The sequence below is a fragment of the Ochotona curzoniae genome, unplaced genomic scaffold (genome assembly GCF_017591425.1).
Source record: "Ochotona curzoniae isolate NIBS_2020 unplaced genomic scaffold, NIBS_Ocur_1.0 scaffold_2453, whole genome shotgun sequence".
Lineage (NCBI taxonomy): Eukaryota > Metazoa > Chordata > Mammalia > Lagomorpha > Ochotonidae > Ochotona > Ochotona curzoniae.
The window spans coordinates 27,058,672-27,081,578 of record NW_024467094.1 but is presented as its reverse complement, the minus strand read 5'-3'; the positions used below and the strand labels follow the sequence as shown (position 1 = coordinate 27,081,578).

At 41.3% G+C, this 22,907-nt stretch overlaps 1 protein-coding gene across 10 annotated transcripts in view; it reads right to left on the bottom strand.

The window, feature by feature from the left end:
• The window catches only part of SPAG9 (sperm associated antigen 9), a 117,260-nt gene that overhangs the window by 21,779 nt on the left and 72,574 nt on the right, over positions 1-22,907 (bottom strand). For 6 of the 10 annotated variants that reach the window (XM_041000998.1, XM_041000997.1, XM_041000993.1 and 3 more), the window contains 11 exons: positions 20,990-21,111; positions 13,543-13,600; positions 11,884-12,036; positions 11,345-11,396; positions 7,337-7,467; positions 5,607-5,663; positions 4,568-4,741; positions 3,188-3,317; positions 2,545-2,634; positions 2,158-2,325; positions 1,225-1,396 (listed from right to left, as the gene is read on the bottom strand). In XM_041000998.1, the coding sequence (XP_040856932.1) occupies positions 1,225-1,396; positions 2,158-2,325; positions 2,545-2,634; positions 3,188-3,317; positions 4,568-4,741; positions 5,607-5,663; positions 7,337-7,467; positions 11,345-11,396; positions 11,884-12,036; positions 13,543-13,600; positions 20,990-21,111 (1,307 nt within the window). Of the gene's footprint in view, positions 1-1,224; positions 1,397-2,157; positions 2,326-2,544; positions 2,635-3,187; positions 3,318-4,567; positions 4,742-5,436; positions 5,449-5,606; positions 5,664-7,336; positions 7,468-11,344; positions 11,397-11,883; positions 12,037-13,542; positions 13,601-13,993; positions 14,009-15,451; positions 15,464-20,989; positions 21,112-22,907 lie in introns of all 10 variants that reach the window. The other 4 variants (XM_041000996.1, XM_041001002.1, XM_041000995.1 and 1 more) reach the window with 3 other exon arrangements.

Here is a 22,907-nt window from a genome sequence, read left to right as displayed (position 1 = left end):
GACACAAACAGGTTATAAGTGGCACTTGGGCACAGAATAAATTCCCTAGCCATACCGCAATAAAAAATAATCTAATTTTATCTGATAAATCAGCAAATAAAAATGATAATGATTCGTTTTGGGCCTCTAGCTACTACTGCTGTAGTCTAAGTACATATAAATCCTTGAAGATATCAGACGTTTAAAAATTAAGCATTTACTTTGTAAAGACAAACCTTTTTCAGGTTTTATATAAAATTTTCATTGCCATACTAAAATTTTTATTGTAAAACTACATAACAAAACCTGCTATTTTAACCATTTTAAAATGGACAATTCAATGACATTAATTACATTTACAATATTGTGTAGGCATCAGCATGGTTTCTGAAACTTTTCCATCATTCACCATTAAACAGTCACTTCACACGCCTGCCTGTTTTTGCCTCTGAATTTGCCTGATCTAGATAGTTTACATAAATGGAAGCATAACAAATTTGTCTTTTTGTGTCTGGTTCATTTCACTTAGTATGTTTCTAAGATTCGCCCCTGTCAAATGCCACTTATCAGAAACTTCATCTTCAGTCAATAATGAAACAGTGTATGCCAACAAACATTCAGAACAGTAAATCTCATATTTTTGTTCTACTAAAATTAAAAAAAGAACCATTAAAACATTCTTCTTTGAATAGTATTTCATTGTACAGATATACCACAAAGTCATTTTTAACCTAGTACTTTAACATCACATAATACGTAACATAAAATTTGATCTTTCCTTATTAATGCTTGCCCTGCCTCCCAGCATTTTTTTATACTTATTTATTTATTTTTCTCCTGTTAATTACAGATGAGAAGGGGTGGGGGTGCGGACCCATGTGGGTAAGAGAGAGCTGGAGGTGTGAGACAGATGTAGCCACGGTGGAGGTGGTGGAAGAAGGCACAGCGTTCCTTGCCAGACTACGTGTGCGGAGGGAACGGAGCCGGCTTCCCGACCCTGCTTCCCGACCCTGCTTCCCAGCAGCTCATCACATTACCAGTTTTCTTTTCTTCACAGTGTTTTTCAATATCTGAAAATATCTTGCTTTTTAATGGCTTCCATTTTCAATCTTGCCCAACTACAACACAAACTCCATGACAGCAAGCTGCACAACTAGATTTCCCACAGCAAAATCGGTTCCTGCTTAGAAGGAGGTGCAGACCGTGGGAAGAGAAAGCAGCAAGGCGGCAGCCGTTCACTCTCACCTGGTACACTTGCGATGCACAGAACATGAGAATTGCAAACAGTGAAACTGTCTAGGATGTTGCCTGGCTGAATAGCATCAATGATGATAACTTTTGTAGCTGAATGGGTGCTGGTACAGATCCAGACTTGACTGGATAATTCTTCTTGATTCTTTAACTCCTTCTGCTGTTCCTGCACAGCAAAGTAAGGAAAGTGAATGACTGAAGTCATATGTGTGTGTAAGTATTCATAAGGCTGTGTCAGTTCAGTAAAAGGCAATACCACTTCATAGTTATTTCTAGATTCTTTATTAGAGTAAAAATATAACCACCCCTCAGTATGAATTGGTAAACTAAAAATCAGCAGTTAAAGTAGATCAGAAGCTCAGAGCTTGGCTCAGTGCTTTGGTTGCCTGAACCCTTCTCAGGGGGCCTGGTCTGCGCCTCAGGCTCCCCTCCTGACTCCAGCTTCCTGCTCGTGTGGCCCTGGGCAGGCAGCAGGTGACAGCTGCAGAAGCTGCATCCCTGCCAACCACATGAGAGCCATGCACTAGGCTCTTGGCTTTGGCCTGGCTCCTCTCCAGCTACTGTGTAAGCCAGTGGAGTAAGCCAGTGGAAGGGAGCTGTCTGTGTCACTCTATGCTTTTCAAATATAATAACACAATAACAGAATAACCAAATGAACAAATAAATAAAAGTAGTTCCAGCAATACTGTTTGGGCTCTATATTTTCACTCTGGTAGTAAATACATTGTCCAAATGCCTTGAATTGTATACATCTCAAGCATACACTTTAGTGTATGTAAATTACAGTACAATAGAATGATTCTTGAAAGGGAAAAAGTAGGCAAGGACACAGTAATCCCAGTCTGAAACCAGATTCAGCAGGAAAACTTACAGAAAGCATTGAACAAAGTCTCACACATCAGGGGTCGAATGTTCACGCAGACTCACCTTCAGCTCCTGATCTAACTTATCTAAACTACTCTGAGAGGCGCTGCGCTGCTTACTGCCTTCTGTTTCCAGACCAGCAACATCCTTGTAAAACACACTTGCTCCAACGACAGAGCCGCCGTCTCTGGTCTTCCCACCAGACAGGTTGACTCCGACAGCACACCACAGCTGATCGGAGGGGAGAAGAAAAAAGGCATTAAGACATTTTTGCTCAAGAAATGGTTCTAATTTTTCACATTTTCTTAAAAACAATTGGTAGCTATAAATACAGGTCTTTGACACAGGCTGAAACTATAAAGTGAGTAATAGAATTTGAACATGTTTGGTTTTACAAAAGTATCTATGCAGAGTCTAGGAACTTTCTCCTTCATCTGAACAAGCACTGACCTTCATTGATGCATCTTTTTCATCCAGAGGCCTGAGATAGACAGGGACGGGTAAATTTTTCATCTTATTTTCCCCTTGGCCATTGGTTACCTAGTAATGGGAGCGTGAGGAGAGAATGGCATGTTGATAAGCCTCACAGAACCACTGAGATGTGCACAAGCAAGATGCTACCCATTCACTCCTTGAAATCAATTCCAGGTTGATTTTGTCAAAAGGAAACCAAGTGATAATTAGAGAAAATGGATAGCTCAGCAGAGAGATGCTAATTTACATACATGTGCGTGCATGTGTACACGTTACACAAGCATACTGAGTGTGTGGGGCTTAGGGAGTACAGGAACATGGGAGTAAACCTGCAAAGCTCCTGAACACCTGAGCTAAACTTTAGGGCAACAATTTGAAAGGCTCAGCACAGAAAAGGTCCCCACACCCCTGTGCAGCCTGTGGAGCCTCTCACCCACACACTCAGGGTACTGCGTCCCAATGACCAGAGCTCCGAAGGACAGCCTGGAAGCCACCAGCTGCCTCCGTTCTCCAGCCTGTGTCCAGCAGGGTGGGGACACCGCCCTCAAGTCCCTCTGTCCGAGCACACTCGGCTTGCCTCGAGCCTCCTGCTCCAGACCCCACCAGGGCCCCACGGTACCTGCTTATACTTCTGAGGTAGACTCCAGCCAAAGGCTTGCACTCTGCCATCCTCCTTCTGAACATGAGCCTTCACCTGGCGATACTGTTCTCTCTTCTGTTCTCTGCGTGACGCTAAACTGGCTTCAGTTCTGGAAAAAGAGATTTACTTTCTTTAAATGAGTGAACATAAGAAAAGCTTCACTTATCTTAATAAAAGAGCCAAAACAACAACAAAAAATGATTTGATTTCAAACTGGCCTATTCAAACACCATCTCTTCACTAGAGCTGGCCTTTTAAGTTTGTGCAGTGGAGATAACGGTCAAGCTTTAGGATGTGAGGGGGCAGCCTTCTACATCAAACTCAACCACCAGCTATCATGTTTCCACTAGGTTTCAGATAGTGGCCACATGAAGGAGGAAATTCCTAAGTATTCTTGGCTCTTTCTATTTTGTTCATTCAGCAAATTAAACCTTTGGAGCTACAGCGTAAAATGCATTACAAACATGTTTCTGAAAGGACCTGGCACAGTGACTCAATTAGCTAACATTCCACCTCCAAGCACTGGCATCTCATATGGGCCCTGGTTCGTGTCCTGGATGCTGCACTTCCCATCTAGCTCCCTGTTTATGACCCGGGAAAGCAGTAAGAATGGCCCAAAGCCTTGGGACTCTGCACCCATGTGGGACACCCAGAAGAGGCTCCTGGTTCCTAGCTTCGGATTGGCTCAGCTCCGGCCATTGCAGCCATTTGGGAAGTGAACAAATGGATGAAAAAATCTTTCTTTATGCGTTTCCTTCTCTCTGTAAATCTACCTTTCTAATAAAAATAAAGACATCTTAAAAAAAAAAAAACTTTTGAAAATAATGTTTCTTCTTTTGGTCATTTAAGTTTTTGTGAGGTGACCTACTAAGCATGCCAAGGTTAAAAACTCCACCTGTATGTCAAACACATCTGTAACATAATACTACCATCTCTGAAGCAGGTGGCTATTCTCTCACAGGCAGAGCAACCGAAGCTCTAAGAGGAAGATGTGTCCCCATGCTGTGTATCTAACGAGCAGCAGAGCCAGGACGGAAACCAGCTCTTTGGTTTATGGCATTAAGACAAATGTTTCAATGTTTGGGATAGAAACTTATGTAAGACTAACATTTTTATTAATGTTTATCAATGTTGTCACACCAATACAAATGGGGCATTAAAATTTTTGTCTTTTTAGGAAACTGTAAAATGCAATTTTCATAAAAAGTATTAACTATAAATAATTGACTTAAAGATAGCCAAGTGACAGAAGCAGTTTATAAATTTATCTGAATCTTTACACATGACCTGATAAGAAGCAAGAATATTCTAAATTGTTGACTTATTCAGGGCAAAATCACCAGCTTGAAAGATGCTTACTCTTCGCTGAGGAAGTCAAAGGCTTTGGACTTATCCCCGGGGAGCTGGGACAAGGTGCTGCTTCTTCTCTTGACCGAGGGAGTAACGTGAGAGGTGGGTGCGTTGTACTTCAGATTCACTGGTGGCTCCGGCTTCTTGGTCGTGTTACTTGAAGAGCTGAAAAGTCTGCTGAAACTAAAACAAAATGTGTGTGGACATCATGTGCATTGCAAAGAACAATCTGTTATTCCCCACAGTCTGATGCTCCGGGAAGTCCCAGAATGCTCTTGTCAGGCAGCAGGCTGGAAAGCGGCAGGGCGTTCACAGCCACACGCGGCAGCCTGAGCAGCAGCTCACACAGCCAAACGGCAGAACGCACAGCTCCGGACGGCACGGGCCTGTTCCCCAGTGAGCTGCTTCCACAATGCAGCAGAGGAAACTTCTGAGTAAATACAATGGTTCCTTTAGGTAGCTGCTGCTTAGTGTAATGTTAAGAATGGTGTTAACCATAGCAATCTTTGGCTAGACAAGCTAAACAAAAATTTAGTAAGCCAGTTTTCAGAACAGTCTATTCTAACAAAGTTATTCAAACACATATTATCATGCTAAAATGTTACACATTTATTAACTGACGTATTAACAATTGAAATATTTGAAGATAATTATTTTCATGTCTACTTTTGAAAAATTGCGACTTGCACTAAATAGCAGATTCACTAAAAAAGGGTTAGCACAGGGAACCTCCAGTATTTCTGGCTTGAAGATAATTAACACATATCAACCCCACAGGTGACTGCCTGCTGCGACACTAAGGCAGCAGCGCCCACCAGATGCAGAAGCAACATGATGCAGCTTACGGGAGCACTGACTGTCCGGGGCAACGGCCTTACCGAGCTGGCATGCTACGTGTCAAGAAGAAAGACTTCAGTTTAGCTATTTCATCCCAATCTTAAAAATAGGACTAAATTACAGCGGACAAAAATCATTCCTGAAAACAAATTCTGACTGTAATCTTGTCTCAAAATGCTAGCCACGCCTTCACTCACGCTCGCTTACTTACAATTGCCAGATGCTTGACCTTTTTTTTTCCTGCATGGCTGGATTTTCTCGTGATGCCCTGAATTAAAAGAGGGGGAAAAAAATGTTACCAGTGAGGAGTTCTAGCTTCCTATCTAAAGAACAAGGAATCCAAGAAGTTCATGAAATATAAAGTTGACACCAATTAAATTAAGTAGTAACTGCGACCCAATGTGTTATTCAATCTGCTAAATGTTCACACCACTGGGCCTGGTGCGGTAGCCTAGTGGGTAAAGTCCTGGCCTTGCAAGTGCCAGAACCCCACGTGGGTACCGGTTCATGTCCATGCTGCCCTGCTTCCCATCCAGCTCCCTGCCTGTGGCCTGGGAAAGCAGTTGAGGATGGTCCAAAGCATAGGCACCCTACACCTGTGTGGGAGACCCAGAAGAGCTTCTGGCTCCTGGTTTCGGATTGGATCAGCTCAGTTATGGCCGTTGTGGCCACTAGGAGAGTGAATCAACAGACAGAAGATCCTCCTTTCTGTCTCTCCTCCTCTCTGTACATCTGCATTTCCAACAAAAATACATTTTTATAAAAGCTCATACCACTAAGACAAATAAATACTATCACTTCTTCCAAGAGCTCCCTCTACTAAAACTAAGTAAGCTACCATCTTCTGCCCCCAGGGTACAAATTAGCAGGAGCTAGAATTGGAGGTGAGGTCAGGACTCCCACCCAGGTACCCCCACCATGGGATGCAGGTGTCCCAAGTGGTATCATAGCTGCTGTACAGAACATCCGCCCCAAATCCCTGTGTTGTTGGGTTTTTTTCTTTAAAATTTTGAAGCAAGCAAAGCAGAAGCTATAATGAAAGAAATGGGCAAAATGAAAAAGAAAAAAAAAAAAGACTGAAAGAACAGAGCCTCCTGTTGCAGCAGTCGGGGGACTGTTCATAGTACTGTCATAGTACTGTTTCATAGTACATTGTAAGTGAGGAACAAGCAAGTAACCATTTCCTTTCACTCGTTCATTACCACCTGATTGCCAGAGTTAAAAACGGCCGTGAAAGGCACAGCCAGCCTACACACTTTCAGTTTTTAATTCTAGTTACTTAATATCCATTAAATCCCGCAGTTTGGAAATACTACTCAGCAGAACAATTTTTCTTGTCCAATAGATAAAAGACTGGAACACTCATCCTCTTTCTCAGCAGCTGCTGCAGCGGCAAACACAGCGACTACACAACGTGTTACACACAATACTGCATCCCAGGATGACCTTGTAAGGGACAAACTGAGCTTTCTTAAAGGACTAGTGCTGCTGAGACACGGCCAGTAGATGGCAGCACTATGTAAGACATAACAGCGAGCTGGTACAAGGCACATTTTGTAAAGTCAGAAAGGGGGAAATCAAGTCAGGACATTTCACAGGACACTGAGCAATAAGATGTTAGTTCCCTGTGACACTTAGGAAATGTTTTCCTTTCCTCACACTGCAAAAATAAAGCCACTTTATATATTCTTCCGATAAATGGTCATCATTCCTAAATAACCAGGGTTCTGTAGCAGTCATGGGAGCATCCTCCAAGGCTCCACACAGGACACAAAGGCCCATTTCTAACATGTTCTGTTACTGATTCCACGTGTGACTTCAGAAAGTCTGTCCTAGTAATTAGAGGAAGGGGCTCGGACCTCCAAAGCAGGACTCTAGCTCAGAACAAAGGAATACTCAAGAAACAAGAGCGGACAACACTGGAGTATTTCTCATACAAACCGAATCATCTCTGTCCATCGAACAGCTTCTTGAAGCTCCATCAATCTTTCTTTATACTGGTTCCTCTCCATGAGAACTCGGGCCATTTCTACCCTGGTAAAGCGCTTCCTCTGTGCTGTAGGAATATCACTCTGAAATGGGAAAAAGATGACAGACAGATCGCTTTGGAGCTTACATGTTTTGGTGCTAAGCTCAGAGAAACAAATCATTAAATTCAACCTTAATCTTTCACTAATCACATAAAAATCATATTTAATTCTGAGTATAAATACATATACTTGAAAGAAAACACAAACAGAACACACCTTCAATGAAGATTAATTTAATTTACCTATCTAAACTCTTATATAAGTTTCACTTGGAAATGTTCCTCCAACATTTTAAATTCTTTGTCTATAACACTGGTCATTCAGAAAATACCTATAAGCTAGTTCCAGATGAAGTTCCTCTTTTCAATTTTATTTGACAGGCACCCGCGTGGGAGACCTGGAAGAAGTTCCTGGCTCCCGGCTTCAGATCGGCATAGCACCGGCCATTGGGATCACTTGGGGAGTGAATCATAGGATGGAAGATCTTCCTCTCTGTCTCTCCTCTCTGTATATCTGACTTTCCAATAAAAATAAAATAAATCTTAGAAAAAAAAGATTCATTTATTTTTATCGGAAAATCAGGTATACAGAGAGGAGGAGAGACCAAGAAGATCTTTTGTTCATTGATTCACTCCCCAAGTGGCTACAATGGCCAGAGCTCAGCCGATCTGAAGCCAGGAGCCTCTTCGAGGTCTCCCACGTGGGTGCAGGTCCCAAGGCTTTCAGCTGTCTTCTACTGCTTTCCCAGGCCATAAGCAGGGAACTGAATGGAGAGCAGGGCTGTCAGGACATGAAATGATGCCCATATGGTATCCTAGCACATGCAAGGTGAGGACTTTAGCCACTAGGCTACTGCGTTGGATCCAGGATTATTCTTTGAATATAGAATGTAAATGGAGCTGGTACTATGGCACAAAGAGTTAAGCTTCTGCCTGCAATTCTGGCATTCCATACTGGACTGGCTCAGGTCCTGAATGGTCCACTTACAATCCTGCTCCTTGTTAACGATTCTAGGAAAGTGGCAGGAGACGATTCAAGTGCTTGAACCGCCATACACATGTGGGAGATCCAGAGTCCCAAGTTCCTAACCAGTGAATGAAAGTCCTCTGACATCTTCTCTATAACTCCACCTTTCTTTTTTTTTTTTTTTAAGATTTATTTTTATTATTTTTTCATTGGAAAGGCAGATATACAGAGAGGAGAGACAGAGAGGAAGATCTTCCGTCCGATGATTCACTCCCCAAGTGAGCGCAACGGCCGATGCTATGCCGATCCAGAGACAGGAGCCTCTTCCGGGTCTCCCACGCGGGTGCAGGGTCCCAAAGCTTTGGGCCGTCCTCGACTGCTTTCCCGGGCCACAGGCAGGGAGCTGGAAGGGAAGCAGGGCTGCCAGGATAGAACCGGCGCCCATATGGGATCCCGGGCGTGCAAGGTGAGGACCTTAACGACTGTGCCACCGCGCCGGGCCCTACACCTTTCTAATAAATAAAATTTAATACCCCCCCACAAAAAAAAGAAAAATAATAAAGTGGGACCAGCACTGTGGTATAGCAGGTATCGTGACATTTACAACTCACATGGCTGCTGGTTTGAATCCTGGCTGCTTCACTTTCAATCCAGCTCTTTGTTAAAGGCCTGGGAAAAGTAGTGGAAGATGGCTCAAGCACTTGGGCCCCTGCACCTATGAGAGAGACCCAGACGAAGCTCCTGGGTCCTCAGCTCTGACCACCGTAGCCATTTGGGGAAGTGAACCAGTGAACGGAAGATCTCTGTTTTCCTATGTCTCCCACCCTCACCTGGTAACTCTTTCAAATAAATAAATCTTTTTTTTTAATGTGAGCCAATTAGCTAATACTCAAATTCTAAACATTTTTTCATGTTAAATATTAGTAAATTATTTTTATTAAACTGTCATATTTCTAAGACAAAATCTGAAATAAAAACAAAAATGAATTCCAATGTCCTACATTATCTTTGAATTTGAACGTGCAAGCACAGGTTAGAACATAGCCACAGAGGAAAATTAAGGACAGTGCACGTGGATGGAAGGCTTAGGATGTGCGTGTCATGTGGAAAACACGAGCTATCTTATTCACGACTACAGACCCATCCACTGACTTTAAAATCTCCCATCAGCTGCAACACTGGCATCCCAAATAGGCACTAGTTAGTATCCCAGCTGCTTCACTTCTAATGCAGCTTCCTGCTATCGTGCCTGGGAGAAGCTGTGAAAGATGCTTCAAGTCCTTATTCCTCTGCCAACTATGTGGGAGACATGAATGAAGCGCCTGACTCTTGGGTTAAGCCTGCCTAGCCATGGCTAATTATGGCCATCTGGGAGTGAACAGGCAATGGAAGATTTCTTCTTCTTCCTCTTTCTTTTTTAACATTTTTTTTTTTTTTTTAAAGCAGAGTTACAGAGGGAAGAGGGAGAGACAGGAAGAGAGAAAGGGAAAGAGATCCATCTTCCACCTGCTGGTTCAATCCCCAAATGCCTGCAACAGCTGGGGCCAATCCAGCATCTTCTTCTAGGTCTCCCACGTGGCTATAGGGACCAAGGACTCGAACCCTTCTCCACTGCCTTCCATGTTAATTAACAGGACTCAAAACAGATGACCACATGGGATGCTGGAGCTGCAGCTGGAAGTTTAGCGTCAACCTCAACCTTAACTTTCAAATAAAAATATGTAAATCTTCAAAAAATAAAATTAACAAAGATCAATCATAGAGAGATATCTAACTCTCTTAGATACCCAAGCAAGGTAAAATCATGTTTGTAGCCAGTGTTAGGGTGTAGCAGTTAAGCCACTGTCTTGAACACTGCATCCCACATGGGCACCTATTTGAATACTGGCTGCTCCACTTCCAGATCAGCTCCATATTTATTTGCCTGGGGAAGCAGTGGAGAATGCCCAAGTGCTTGGACCCCACACCTGTGAGGGAGACCCAGAAGCAGCTTTGGGCTTCTGGTTTTGCTCTGGCACAGCTCTGGCTGTCACGGCATGTGGGGAGTGAATCCTCCTGTCACTCAGCCTCTCAAACAGAAATCTTAATGGCTGGCATTCAAGAAATACAACATGTGACAAAACATTAGGAATGAAAATTAGGGGGCCTGGCGGCGTGGCCTAGTGGCTAAAGTCCTCGCCTTGAACGTGCCGGGATCCCATATGGGCGCCGGTTCTAAACCCAGCAGCTCCACTTCCCATTCAGCTCCCTGCTTGTGGCCTGGGAAAGCAGTTGAAGATGGCCCAATGCTTTGGGATCCTGCACCCACATGGGAGACCTGGAGGAGGTTCCTGGCTCCTGTCTCTGGATTGGCACAGCACCAGCCATTGCACTCACTTGGGGAGTGAGTTATCAGAAGGAAGATCTTCCTCACTGTTTCTCCTCCTCTCTGTATATCTGACTTTGTAATAAGAATAAATAAATCTTAAAAAAAAAAAGAATGAAAATCCAGATGATATAACTCAAAATAAACAAATAAAATCTTTGTAGTACTATATTCGATGCTTGATTGCTAGGATTTTTTTTGATTTAGCAAAATGTACTAAGGAAAAAAAATTCAGGGCCTGGCCTAACAGGCTAGTGGTTAAATCCTCGCCTTGCAACTAACAGGACCCCATGTGGGTGTGGGTTTGTATCCCGGCTGCTCCACTTCCCATCCAGCTCCCTGCTTGTGGCCTGGGAAAGCAGTTGAGGATGGGCCACAGCCTTGGGACTCTGTGCTCAAGTAGGAGACCCCAAAGAAGCTCCTGGCTCCAAACTGGTTTAGTTCCAGCCACTGTAGCTACTTGGGGAGTGAGACAATGGATGGAAAATCTTTCTCTCTGTCTCTCCTTCTCTCTGTATATCCTTTCAAATAATAAAATAAAATAAAATTTTTTTTTAAAAAAAGAAAAGTCCAAAATTGTAGACCTACATCATCATCATCTTTTGCTTTTTGCCTTGCATCTTCAGCTTCTGCACGAGCTCTAGAGGGGGAAAAAAAATATGATTATTTAAATTAAGCTCAAATTCAAAAACCAAAAAGCCTTCCTAAATATCAAGAGTAGGTCAACTACCACTAAAGGATTTGCTTTATTTTGCCGAACAAGGTATCAACAGACTTTGATTTTTAGAAATGCTATTGTGGCACTGCTTCCAGAAAACAAACAATAAAGCAAGTTGGGGGAAGGAAAAGGGTGTTTTTGGTTTCCTTATTTTCAAAATGAAAGTGTTTGAACAGCTCTATTTTTTTACCCATTATGACAGACACCAACCCTGGTAACAACTGGATGTCAAACTGGTGAACGTAGGGTCCACTCATAGCAGAGGCCGTCTTGGGTATACTTCACCCTCTCCTAGGCAGCTGCTGGCCCTTCCTGGATGGTTCAGGGCATCCATCTCAACAGTTGCCTGTAGAATCAAGGCCCACACTGGCAAAAACAGCTTGGTTTACAACAATACACCCAAACTTACTTCCTAAGCTCTTCCTCCAATTCTTTGTTCTTTTCCTCTAGCTTCAGTTTGGCTTGCTTCACCGCCTCCAGCTCCCCTTGCAGCACATCTTTCTCACAGGTGAGTTCATCCACTTTTGCTATTAAATCATTCTTCACTACATTCAAAGCATTTCTAGGAGATACATATTTCAAGCGCGTCATTACGAATACTATCTTTCTGATTATTCCTTCGTAGACTGATACAATCACAAAACTCAGTAACAGAAGTCTTTTCAAGACATTCTGATTGCTGTTTGTAAATAATCAATGCAAAGCACAATATTTTTACTTTTCCTACTTGACTAATGAAGCAGACATGGATAAAACAAGGCAGACTACTAATTAAGAAAAAGTCAGACATTAAACTTTAAAAATAGCAGTCATAAAACAACTTAAGCTTTTAAGTCTGAAAATACATTAATCAATCAATACAATTACCATTAATAATTAATTCAAAGTCTAAATTGGAAAGACATTGGAAAAAAAAATCCAAGATTGAGTTCTTTTAAGGATAGCAGACATAGGACTGCTGTCTGTCTCAGACACATGCAGATGTTCCAAAGTTGCTCTCACACAGCAAACTGGCAAAGGTACAAGTTCTGCTTTTCAAAAGACTGAGGACCTATTCCACTAACCAACACTCAGTCTACTTAAGGGCTCAAGGGTCACAAATTGTACCCAAATTGTTCACCAAAGCTCTGTGGTGACGACAGACCAAAACACCTGTACTGAGGAGCAGGAACCGTGGTGCAGCACATTAAGCTACTGCTTGGGATGCCCACAGCCCAGAGCAGGGTGAGTGGAATCCAGTCCTGTCTCTGATTTCTGGTCCAGCTTCCTGCCAATGTTGTTGGGAGGCAGCAGATGATGGCCCAAGTTCCTGGGTCCCGGCTACTCCACATGGAAGACCCAGATGGATTCCTCAACTCCTAACTTCAGAAGCCTGGCCCAGGCTGGCTGATGTAGGCTTGGGGAGTGAACCAACAGATGGCTCTGGCTTTCTTTCTTCTCTTAATCATTTTGCCTCTTAAATAAATAAATAAATATACTTAAACTCCAGGACAGAAGTGAAGAAAGTAGACAAATCTCAAGGGCTTGGGGGGGGGGGGGCTGTTGGGGATGGGGGATGGAGGATGGCAGCACAGAGAGAATGAGATGAAAATCAGGGGCAGGCATTCGACTCAGTGGTTCCAAGCTTATCTCCTGGAGTGCCCGGGCTTGATTTCAAGCTCTAGCATCAGCTTCTGATTCCAGCTGCTTGCCTGGGAGGCAACAACTGAGTCCTTGCATCCATGTGGGAGGTCTGAATTGAATTCCCAGATTCAGGCTCCAATCCCAGGTCCAGCCATGAGGTTGTTGCAGGTATTGGGAGAGTGAATTGGCACATGGAAACTCTATCTCTACAGTACTTTAAAAAAGGAGATAAAAATCCATGCTTCTACAAAAAAAATGGAGCAATGATATCTGTTCCTCAGGATCATGTGGGTCCCATTTTACTTATTTATTTATTTGTGTGTGTGTGTAAATCAGTAGAGAAAGGCAACTGCATTAATTCTGTCAAACTCATGAGGTGTTTTGATTTGTACAAAAAGAAAATCTGGTATTTTTCATTTCTTGTTAAAATTTTACGCATACTTACTTGGTTTCCAACAGTTGTGTATTTTCTAATATAAGATTCTCAACTTCACGACCCATTCCTATCAAAAGAAAATGATAAAAGATTTTGCAGATAAATTTATAAAAAATTATACTTATTTAAATTAGAACAAGCTAGTCACAAACTTTAATTTCTAAATTTTATTTACCAAATTATTTGCCTTATGATTTCATTTGATATATCTAGTTAAATGGACTAAAAATTTCAAATAATTATTCGGCACAAAATAACATGTGAGGTGTTTTGGTCAATTCCTTATATCTGTTAGTCTGTATTTCATTTCTCATAGATAACGTTCAAAATGATCAAGGTTTTCTGCTAAATATAGTAACAAGTAGCATTATTCAGGGAAAAAAATTAGATTTTATTAATAGAAAACAGGTAGAAACAAGGCCCAAACAAGACAGAACCCCCAAGGCAGATGAAACCTTACCAAAGAAATTATGGTCTTAAAGCCCATGCATTCCATGTAAAGCAAAAACAAAGAACAAGAAACGTTTTATGTAAGAAACAGCATGAAAACAGATTATTGATCTATAAAGTTTTATGCATGATATGAAAACATCTGGAGTCACAATGTAATGGTCTAATGTATAATGATGTACCAAAGACAGAAATAAAGATGGCTGGTTTTTATTTATATACATCTAAAAAATGATTTACTATTCTTTTTCACAAAAAAAAAAAAAACAAAAAAAAAAAACAAAAAAAACTGAATTAGATTGAAAACCCCAAACCAACATCATCAAATCTCCTGGAAAGTGCCACTAGTGAAATGACAACATTCAGTTGCCACTTAATAGAACTGTGCTTAACATCCCCTCATGAGCACTGTGAGACAGCACGGTCACTGCAGAACCCGGAGCAGCGGTCTCCAGGGAGAAGGAAGCTACTGAAGCTGCTTCTCATAAGAAACTGAAACATTAGTGGACACTGATCAAAAAAACAAGATGAAACAAAAATTCCCACTACTTATTGTGGAGTTAATGGAGGGAAATTGTAATATTTTCAATCCAGGGTCATAACCGAGTAAAGAAAAAGGAAACATTTCTGCAAAAAGTTACATAAAGCAAAAGCACTAACACATCTCTTTAATAAAGAAAAGCTAGGACCAGCGTTGTGGTGCAGCATCTCAGAGAGGTTCAGGACCCAGGCCCGACTGCTGTACTTCTCATCCAGTCCTTGCTAAGAAGCTCCTGAAAAGCACCACGAGGTGGCCAAGTGCCTGGGCCCTTGCTAGCCATGTGGGCAACCTGGGTGGCGTTCCAGGTCCCAGCTTCAGCCTGGCCCAGCCCCAGCTGCATTTATGTATTTCACAAGTGAACCGGTGTATCAAAAATACTTCTGTCTCCTTCCCTCCCTTTCTTCCTCTCTCTAAACACACACAACACACCCACAATTACTGTTTTTTCAAAAAGCAAAAGTAACACTACAAATTATTTAAAACAAAAAACAACTCACAATTTTATGTGTAATTTTAACAAATATGCTAAAAAAAAACCAGGCCAATTCAATCAGAAATGATAGTACCGTATTTAATCATCCATCCATCTTTACATATCTATCCCACACTAACTGAGAAAGCACAGTGTGCACATTTTCAGAATCCCAATTTCATAATTTTTGCAAGATATTTGCTTTGAATAGTATGTCAACTTTCTAATAAAATCACAGAGACAGAGATTTGACTAGGTGAAGTTTGTGTAATAACCATTTGCTATGAACTCTCAAGCAGTCATAAGCAAAAAAGCTGAATGTAAGTTTTCAGAGCAAAAAAAAAAAAAAAACCAAATTGAGCAGAACTAAATCATGAGAAAGCACTAAATGAGACTAGCAGCCAAAAATACCCAGCTTAAAGCAAAACTATTAAAGTATTTAAAAGCATACACACCAGAATATTCCCCTGAGTAAGCAGCCCAAGAGAAAAATGAATGAGAATCTCAATTAGACTGTTTTCAAGAACTGAAACTAACTTATTTTAAAATGAGAAGGAGATGATAAAGGACCTGAAGTGATACAAAGAAACCATTAACTAAATGAAATGTAAATGTTAAATAGGAAAAAATTGAAATATGTACTGGATTAGAAACATTCTATAGTTTTAAAGTGTATTTTGAATCTATACATTCTCAGTAAAGAGTACTCTTAAAATCTAGCACATAAATTATATGACCAACAGGATTATCTAAATTTTTCATTTTGATATATCAACTAAAAGTCACTCATTATTAACACTAAGAACACAGCTTCAAGTGATCTTACATCTTAAACTAAGCATAAGTTTAGGTCTCATATATTTGAAAACTTTATTAAAACCAATTTAAAAAAGCAACTGTCCAATTCTAAAAAATCTTAGAAGTCTCATCTAAATTTCAGTTCTGATTTTTAAGCTTGGAACGCAGGTGGGTTTCAGAGTTATCTGGGAATCATATGAGAGAGCATGCACCATTTTAGCTACTTATGTTGTATATTTTCCCAAATGTACTTTGCTATCTTACAGATTTTTTTGAAAAGGATATTTAATCCCAGCAAATGAGCAATCACAGATTTAGAAGTGAAACAAAATTGTGAGAGCTTCTTTGTGAGGCTGGAACTGTGGCAAAGCAAGTAAAGCTGCCACTTGCAATGCAGGCATCCTACATAAGCACTGGTTCATGTCCCAGGTGCACTCTTTCTGATTCAGCCCCCCCTTAATGACCTGGGAAAAGCAGAGGAAGGCGGTCCAAGTGTTTGGGCCCTTGACAACCATGTGAGAGACCCAGATTAAACTCCTTGCTTAGGCCTGGTCCAACCCTGGCCACTGTAGCCATATGGGAAATGAACTAGTACATTGAAGGTCTCTCTCTCCCTCTCTCTGTGTAATGCTTTTAAAATAAATAAATACATACAGCTTTTAAAAAAAATATTTTGTAATATCATTCACTTAGCTGTTTGCTATGTGTAATACCGAATAAAAAATAGTTTGGCTACCCTGAGCTTATGATATACTCACAAAAACAGGTACATTAAAAATCAGTCAATTATGAAGAGTGGCATAAAAGGTATTATGCCATGAAAACACATTTTATGGACAATTAAACTTAAATTAGGGGATCACACCAGAACTCCTGGGAGAAAAATGTCATTCAAGCAGAGACAATAAGGACAAATATGAACCTGTACTAAGAAGAGAAAAAGAGAAATTCTTGGCCTTTTGCCTACGATCAAGTAGAGGAGGGAACCACCAGGCAGCACAGACTGGCTGGCTGTACGGGCAGGTAGGAGAGCCCAGCACAGAGCTCCGAGTGGATGATGATTTGCTGCTCCCAGAGCAGTGTTACTGCAGAGCCACAAAGATGAGCTGCAGGTATTATCAGGGGCAAAGCCCTACAAACCAACTCCAGGGTGTATAGCTAGGCAGTTTGGAAAAAGCAGTCTAGGGATCAAAAAAGATCTAGGAGATTAAACTTGGGAGAATTAGTCTTATTTTCCAAGAGATGAGAAAACTAAACATGATTTCCCAATCAATTAAACAGGCATAGAACAGAAACACTGATACTAGGAAGATGAATGGAGAAGTGAATTTCATTAAGACTAAATAATGGAACAGTCAGAAGCAGAAAAGGATGCAGGCAAACCAGATGTCACAGCAAAGATAATGTTGAAGACAAATGCTTTAAAGAAGTCACAGGAGGAAACTCAGAAGAACCCACTGCACACAGCAACAAAGTTGCAAGGTGAGTGCAGGCAAGAATGTCATATCACAATAGGACAGGGAAGCACAGGGACTGGGGAAGTCTTGTGAAGGAAAGCAGCCGAACTTTCAGGAGGTGTGTTTGAGTCACTGATAGATCACATCAGTATCTAAAACAATGCTTGGCACATAATAAGCCCTTCATCCATATGACTGTATACTAGACACGGGAGAAAAATGAGCAGTAGGTGGTACAGGGAAGGGCTGCTGGCAGAGGGGGATGGAGTTTTTAAACAGAAAAGACTCGAACATGTTTTAAACAATAGGCAGAAGTTAGCAGAGATAATGAAGTTAAAAATACATAAAATAATAAAGAAGATCTCAAGAGTAGGGTATATGAATATAGCAGAGTTCCTATTTCTTGAATGTGTTAATGGACAACAAGCAACTGCAGTGGAGAAAAGTCACTAAAAATAAGAAAGTCAACCGATGAAACACCAGTCAAGACAAAAGCCAAACTATTGGCATTATCTTTTATAAATCATCAAAGTCAGAAAAAAAAAGAAGCTAGATAAGAGTCTATGCACATCGACTGAAAGAAGTTTGTATCTTGGAAAAACAGAAAAATTGCAAAGATGAACAGAGTTATAGAAGTAGACTATATTTAATATTCAAACCAAAGGCAATTAGAGAACCTTGGGGAACAATTTCATTAGCCTAACTACAATTCCATTTAGGATGACCTCAATAGCCATCACTGAAATGCACACAGAAGAGGGGCCAAGGAATACGACCCTCAGAAATCTCATCATCTTTGACTCAAAGTATTCACGTAGGTATAAGGTATTAAACTTAGGGTTACATATTAAAATCTGAAATGTTCTAGAGGTAAATATGTCAGCATATGCAAACTGGATGAGCAAGTCACAGTCTGTTTTTTTTTTTAATTTCATTTTGTGACACAGTTTCGTAGGCTCTGAGATTCCCCCAACTGCTCCCTGCACCCTTGTTGCAGTGTTACAGAGCAAATCCAGTCATGATTTTTTCATTGCAAGCATGTACCATGCATAGAGTCCAGCATCTTATTGTCCAGATAAATTCAACAGTTTCTTGGGACTATTTCTGTTTTTAACACTTATTTATTTGAGAGGCAGAGAGAGACAAAGGTTTTATTCAGGATTGCTAACCCCAATCTTTCTTTTCTTCTGAAGAGCTAATCAGCCTTCTAGCACTTACAAATAGTTGTGCTCTTTGAATCAAGCACTGTTCAAAGAATACTAAGCACAAAACAGTTTAAAGTAAAATCCTGATGCTTTCATTTCCACTATTTATTAAGGACAAGAAATAGAGGCTGGTGTGGTGATACAGCAAGAAAATCTTCTGCCTGCAAGCACCAGCAACCCAGTGGAGAGAGGTGTGTGTCCCAGCAGCTCCACTTCCCATCCAGCTCCCTGCTTGTGACCTGGGAAAGCAGTCAAGGACGGCCCAAAGCCTTGGGACACTACACCCATGTGGGAGATTTGGCAAAGGCTCAAGGTTCCTGGCTCCTGGCTTCAGATCAGCTTAGCTCCAGCTGCTGTGACTGTCAGGGGACTGAACCAGTGGGTAAAGGATCTTTCTCTCCATTTCTCCCTCTCTCTGTAATTCTGCCTTTCCAATAAAAATTAATAAATACACTTAAAAAGAATAAAATAATGTAGGAGTAGATGTTTGGCCTACCAGTGAAGATACTCACATCTCCTATCATAGTGCCTTGGGCTCAGTACTCGGCTCTGGCTTGGATTCCTGACACTAGCTTCTTACTAACACACACACACGGAGAAGCATCAGGAATGGCCACCCATGTAGGACCCTGGATTTGGATTGACGTCACAGCTTTAGTTCAGTCTAGCCCTTGGTCATGTGCAGACCTGTGTGATGGTAGGGAGGGGGTGTGAACCAGTGAATGGAAGCTCTCTCTGGGTGTCTCCCAAATAAATAAGTAAAGCTGAAAACACACACACACACAACAGCTTTACTCTGGTTAATACAAAGAAGCAACATACAGAAAACTGGGGAGTGATGCATATCGATTGTAATGGTAGTTAAAGAACTATTGCTCTTTTCAAAACTCAAAAAGCTATGCACAGAAAGAAGAGTGAGCTGTATATGTACAATTTAAAATTCAATTAAAAATTGTTTTAATTCCTGCAATATTTTTTGGCAACTGCCCCTTAATTTGGTTAGGAAGTAACTTTGTTTTATTTTTTGGTAGGAAGTCAATTTCTTAAAACAAACCAATCAAATTTTTAAAAATTTCTGCATGCTTTGATGTTAAGTAAAACTACAGTGCATATTTCAATACAAAAACTGGAACATTTCTAGGGTAGGCTTTGATCAGTGTTTAAGAATCTGCATCCCACATTGGATTGCTCAGGTTCAATTCCCAATTCCATCTCTGGCTCTAGCTTCCTACTAACGTTCATCTTGGGAAGCAATGATTATGGTAATGACTCCAGTAATTTGATTTCTGCTACTCTCACTGCTACGTGAGAGGTGTGATTTAAATTCCTGGTTTTTGATCTTAAACTCATTGGTTCAGAGCATCTGGGGAATGAGAGATAGATGAAGCTCTCTCTAGTTGGCAGGCTCGAGAGAAATAACTCTTCTTAACACTCCTTCAGAAATGTAATGCATTCAATTCCTTTCAATGTCTGACTGAGACATTAATGGTGGGGGTCTCATTATATTTACATAGGAATAATCATTTCCAATTTCTTTTACATTTAGATAGAATTTGGGTTTCCTTTTAAAAACATTTTGATGTCAAGAACATAACTGGAAATCAATAAATATATATTAATGCAGACAATGTCAATCCACTCTAGAGAGCAGTACCTTGCATTGTAATTACACTGATACAAAACTTTTTTGTAGATTGAATTAAATATCTATTCCAAATGCGTAGGTTTTTAAATCTCTATGGTTCTTACTGTGTATAAGATCTTAGAGTTATTAGAAAGGTACTGCAAAACTAATTCACACAAGTCAGAATCATGTAACTACTGCTGAAAGGAACTTCAGAGATCACCTAGAGAGAAGGTTGGCAAACACTCTGACAAGGGTCAGAGAAGGGAAATATTTTGGGTTTCACAAGTCATATGATCTGTGTTGCATATTACTCAGCTCTGTTTTGGCAAAAGCAAAACCACAGACCAGTAAGCAAATCGGGGTGGCTGTGTCTCAATAAAAATTTGCACAACAGGAAGTGAGCTAGATTTGGCTGATAAACTGCAGATGATGGACCTGCTGTACTAGGGTCTAATTCCTTCACTTAATGAGAAACTAAGGTCAATAAAGGTTATGGGGCAAAGGCCACCCAAGCAAAAAGTGGTAGAGACAAATGTGTTTTAAATCATGTGTTAACATAAACTTTAAAGTTTTGTTTTAATGAAAGTCAACAGAATTTAATGAAAAAAAATTTAAAGCAAGGAAGTATCAATCAATATATACTTCCACACACATTCCCAATTATTTTTCAATGTGCCTCCTTGTGAGTGGTATCTGTTCTCAAACTATAGTGGGAATTGTACTAGTATAGATATTTTCACTTAAAATTATCATGATTTCAGGGACATGTCTTCAGTAAGCACGTAAAGTACACTTTACCCCACACATCATGGGGTAGCACGAACATTTTAAGGCAACTTTCAATTAAGCCATTAAAAAAATGTATTTTTAAGCCAGTTTCATACTTCCTTAGGTGACCTGTCATACCTAGTAAGTCAGCTCCTTCATCCACATCTCCAATTAGGCCGGAGCCAGCTGAAGACAGTTCTTCAAAGAGAGATTCAGTATTGCGATCAAAAGCTTTGTTCTCTATGCCTTTGGTGGGAGTGCTATGAAATAAACAGAACAAAATCAACACATTAGAAAGACTTTTTTTCTCACTGTCTATATCATGCACTAAGCTACATAGCAATCTCTTACCTATAAATTACATCTACTATAAAACATAATGTTATAACATTTCTGAACAGTTTCTCAAGAAATTCCCATTAAATTCCATGGAGACAAATACTCATGAAGCTGCAGAAATGTTTTTCTTGTAAGATCCAAACAAACACCATGAAGGCTGTTACTCTGCTCTGCACCAGGCACGGGTCTCAGTGCTTCATATAAACCACACTCGGGTCTCACTGTTAACTACTCTACAAGTACTAATTTGCAAGAGATATTTATTTATTTGTGTCTACTTGAAAGACTGAGTACATTACATGTTGCTATTCTTTTGTTTTAATAGAGGAAGAAACCAAAGGGGTTAAGGAATTTTCTTTTTAAATTTATTTTATTTTTATCACAAAGTCAGATATACGGAGAGGAGGAGTGACAGAGAGGAAGATCTTCCATCTGACGATTCACTCCCCAAGTGAACGCAACAGCCGGTGCTGTGCCGATCCAAAGCCAGGAGCCAGGAACTTCCTCCATGTCTACCACACTGGTGCAGGTTCCAAGGCCTTGGGGTATCATCAACTGCTTTCCCAGGCCACAAGCAGAGAGCTAGATGGGAAAGTGGGGCCGCAGGGATTAGAACCGGTGCCCATAGGAGATTCCAGCATATGCAAAGGCAAGGACTTTAGCTGCTAGACTACCACACTGGGTCCAGGGTTAAGGAATTTGCCAAGATCATTTAGCAATGAAAGCAGCAGGATTCACACAGTCAGTATCCATAGCAATGATATTAACTATTTGGAGCTGACATTGTGGCTAGCTACTTAATTTACTGCCTGGAATGCCAGCATCCTATCTGAGCAACAGTTCAAGTCCTAGTTGCTCTGTTTCACATCCAGCTCCCTACTAATCCACGTGGGAAAACCCTGGAAAATGGCCCAAGTTCTTGGACCCTTGCCATCTACATGAAGACCCAAATGAGGTTCCAAGACCCTGGTTTCGGTTTGGCCCAGTCCGGCTGGTATAGCCTTTTGGGGAGTAAATCAACAATGGTGAGCATATGATTCAAGTGGGGGTTTTAGTCAGTCCAGGCAGGGTGGCTCCACCTGTTGGCAGGTGTGTGGGTTGGTTTTGGAAGAGGGTGATTCAGGTAGGGCCAGGGCAATCTTAGCTCACTAGCAAGTGCTGAGGCAAGGCTTGAATACAGGGCATGCCAGGCTAAGCTATCATACCCACCAATATGCATGAGTCAGGGCCAGGACCAGGGCCAGGCTGTAGCACTCACCAGCAAGAGCTGGGACTGGTGGTGGGGCGGGTCAGGTCAGGCCACAGCATTCAATGGCAAAGGTCAAGATGGAGAATGGGCTATGCCAAGCTGAGTCAGAGCAACCACTGGCATGCACAAAATCTGGAGCTGGGAACAGGTCTGGTTGGGTATGCCCTGCCTAGCTTGCGTTCCTACTAATGAGTACAAGAGCCGGAATTGGGGGCAGTGGTATAGATTGGACATGGCTACAGTCTCCCTCAGCATGAGTGTAGACTGGATCTGGGGCGTGCCAGACTGGGCTAGACTCCAGCATCCACCGATGCTTGTGAGAGCCAGAGTGTATGCAGAATGGGCTGGACTAGGACTCGGCTCCCACTGGGTCACATGAGCTGCATCAGGGCATGGACCAGGCGTGGCTGAGCTGTAACACCCTACAGTAAGAACCGGGTTGGGTGTGGGCCAGTTGAGTAAGGCCAC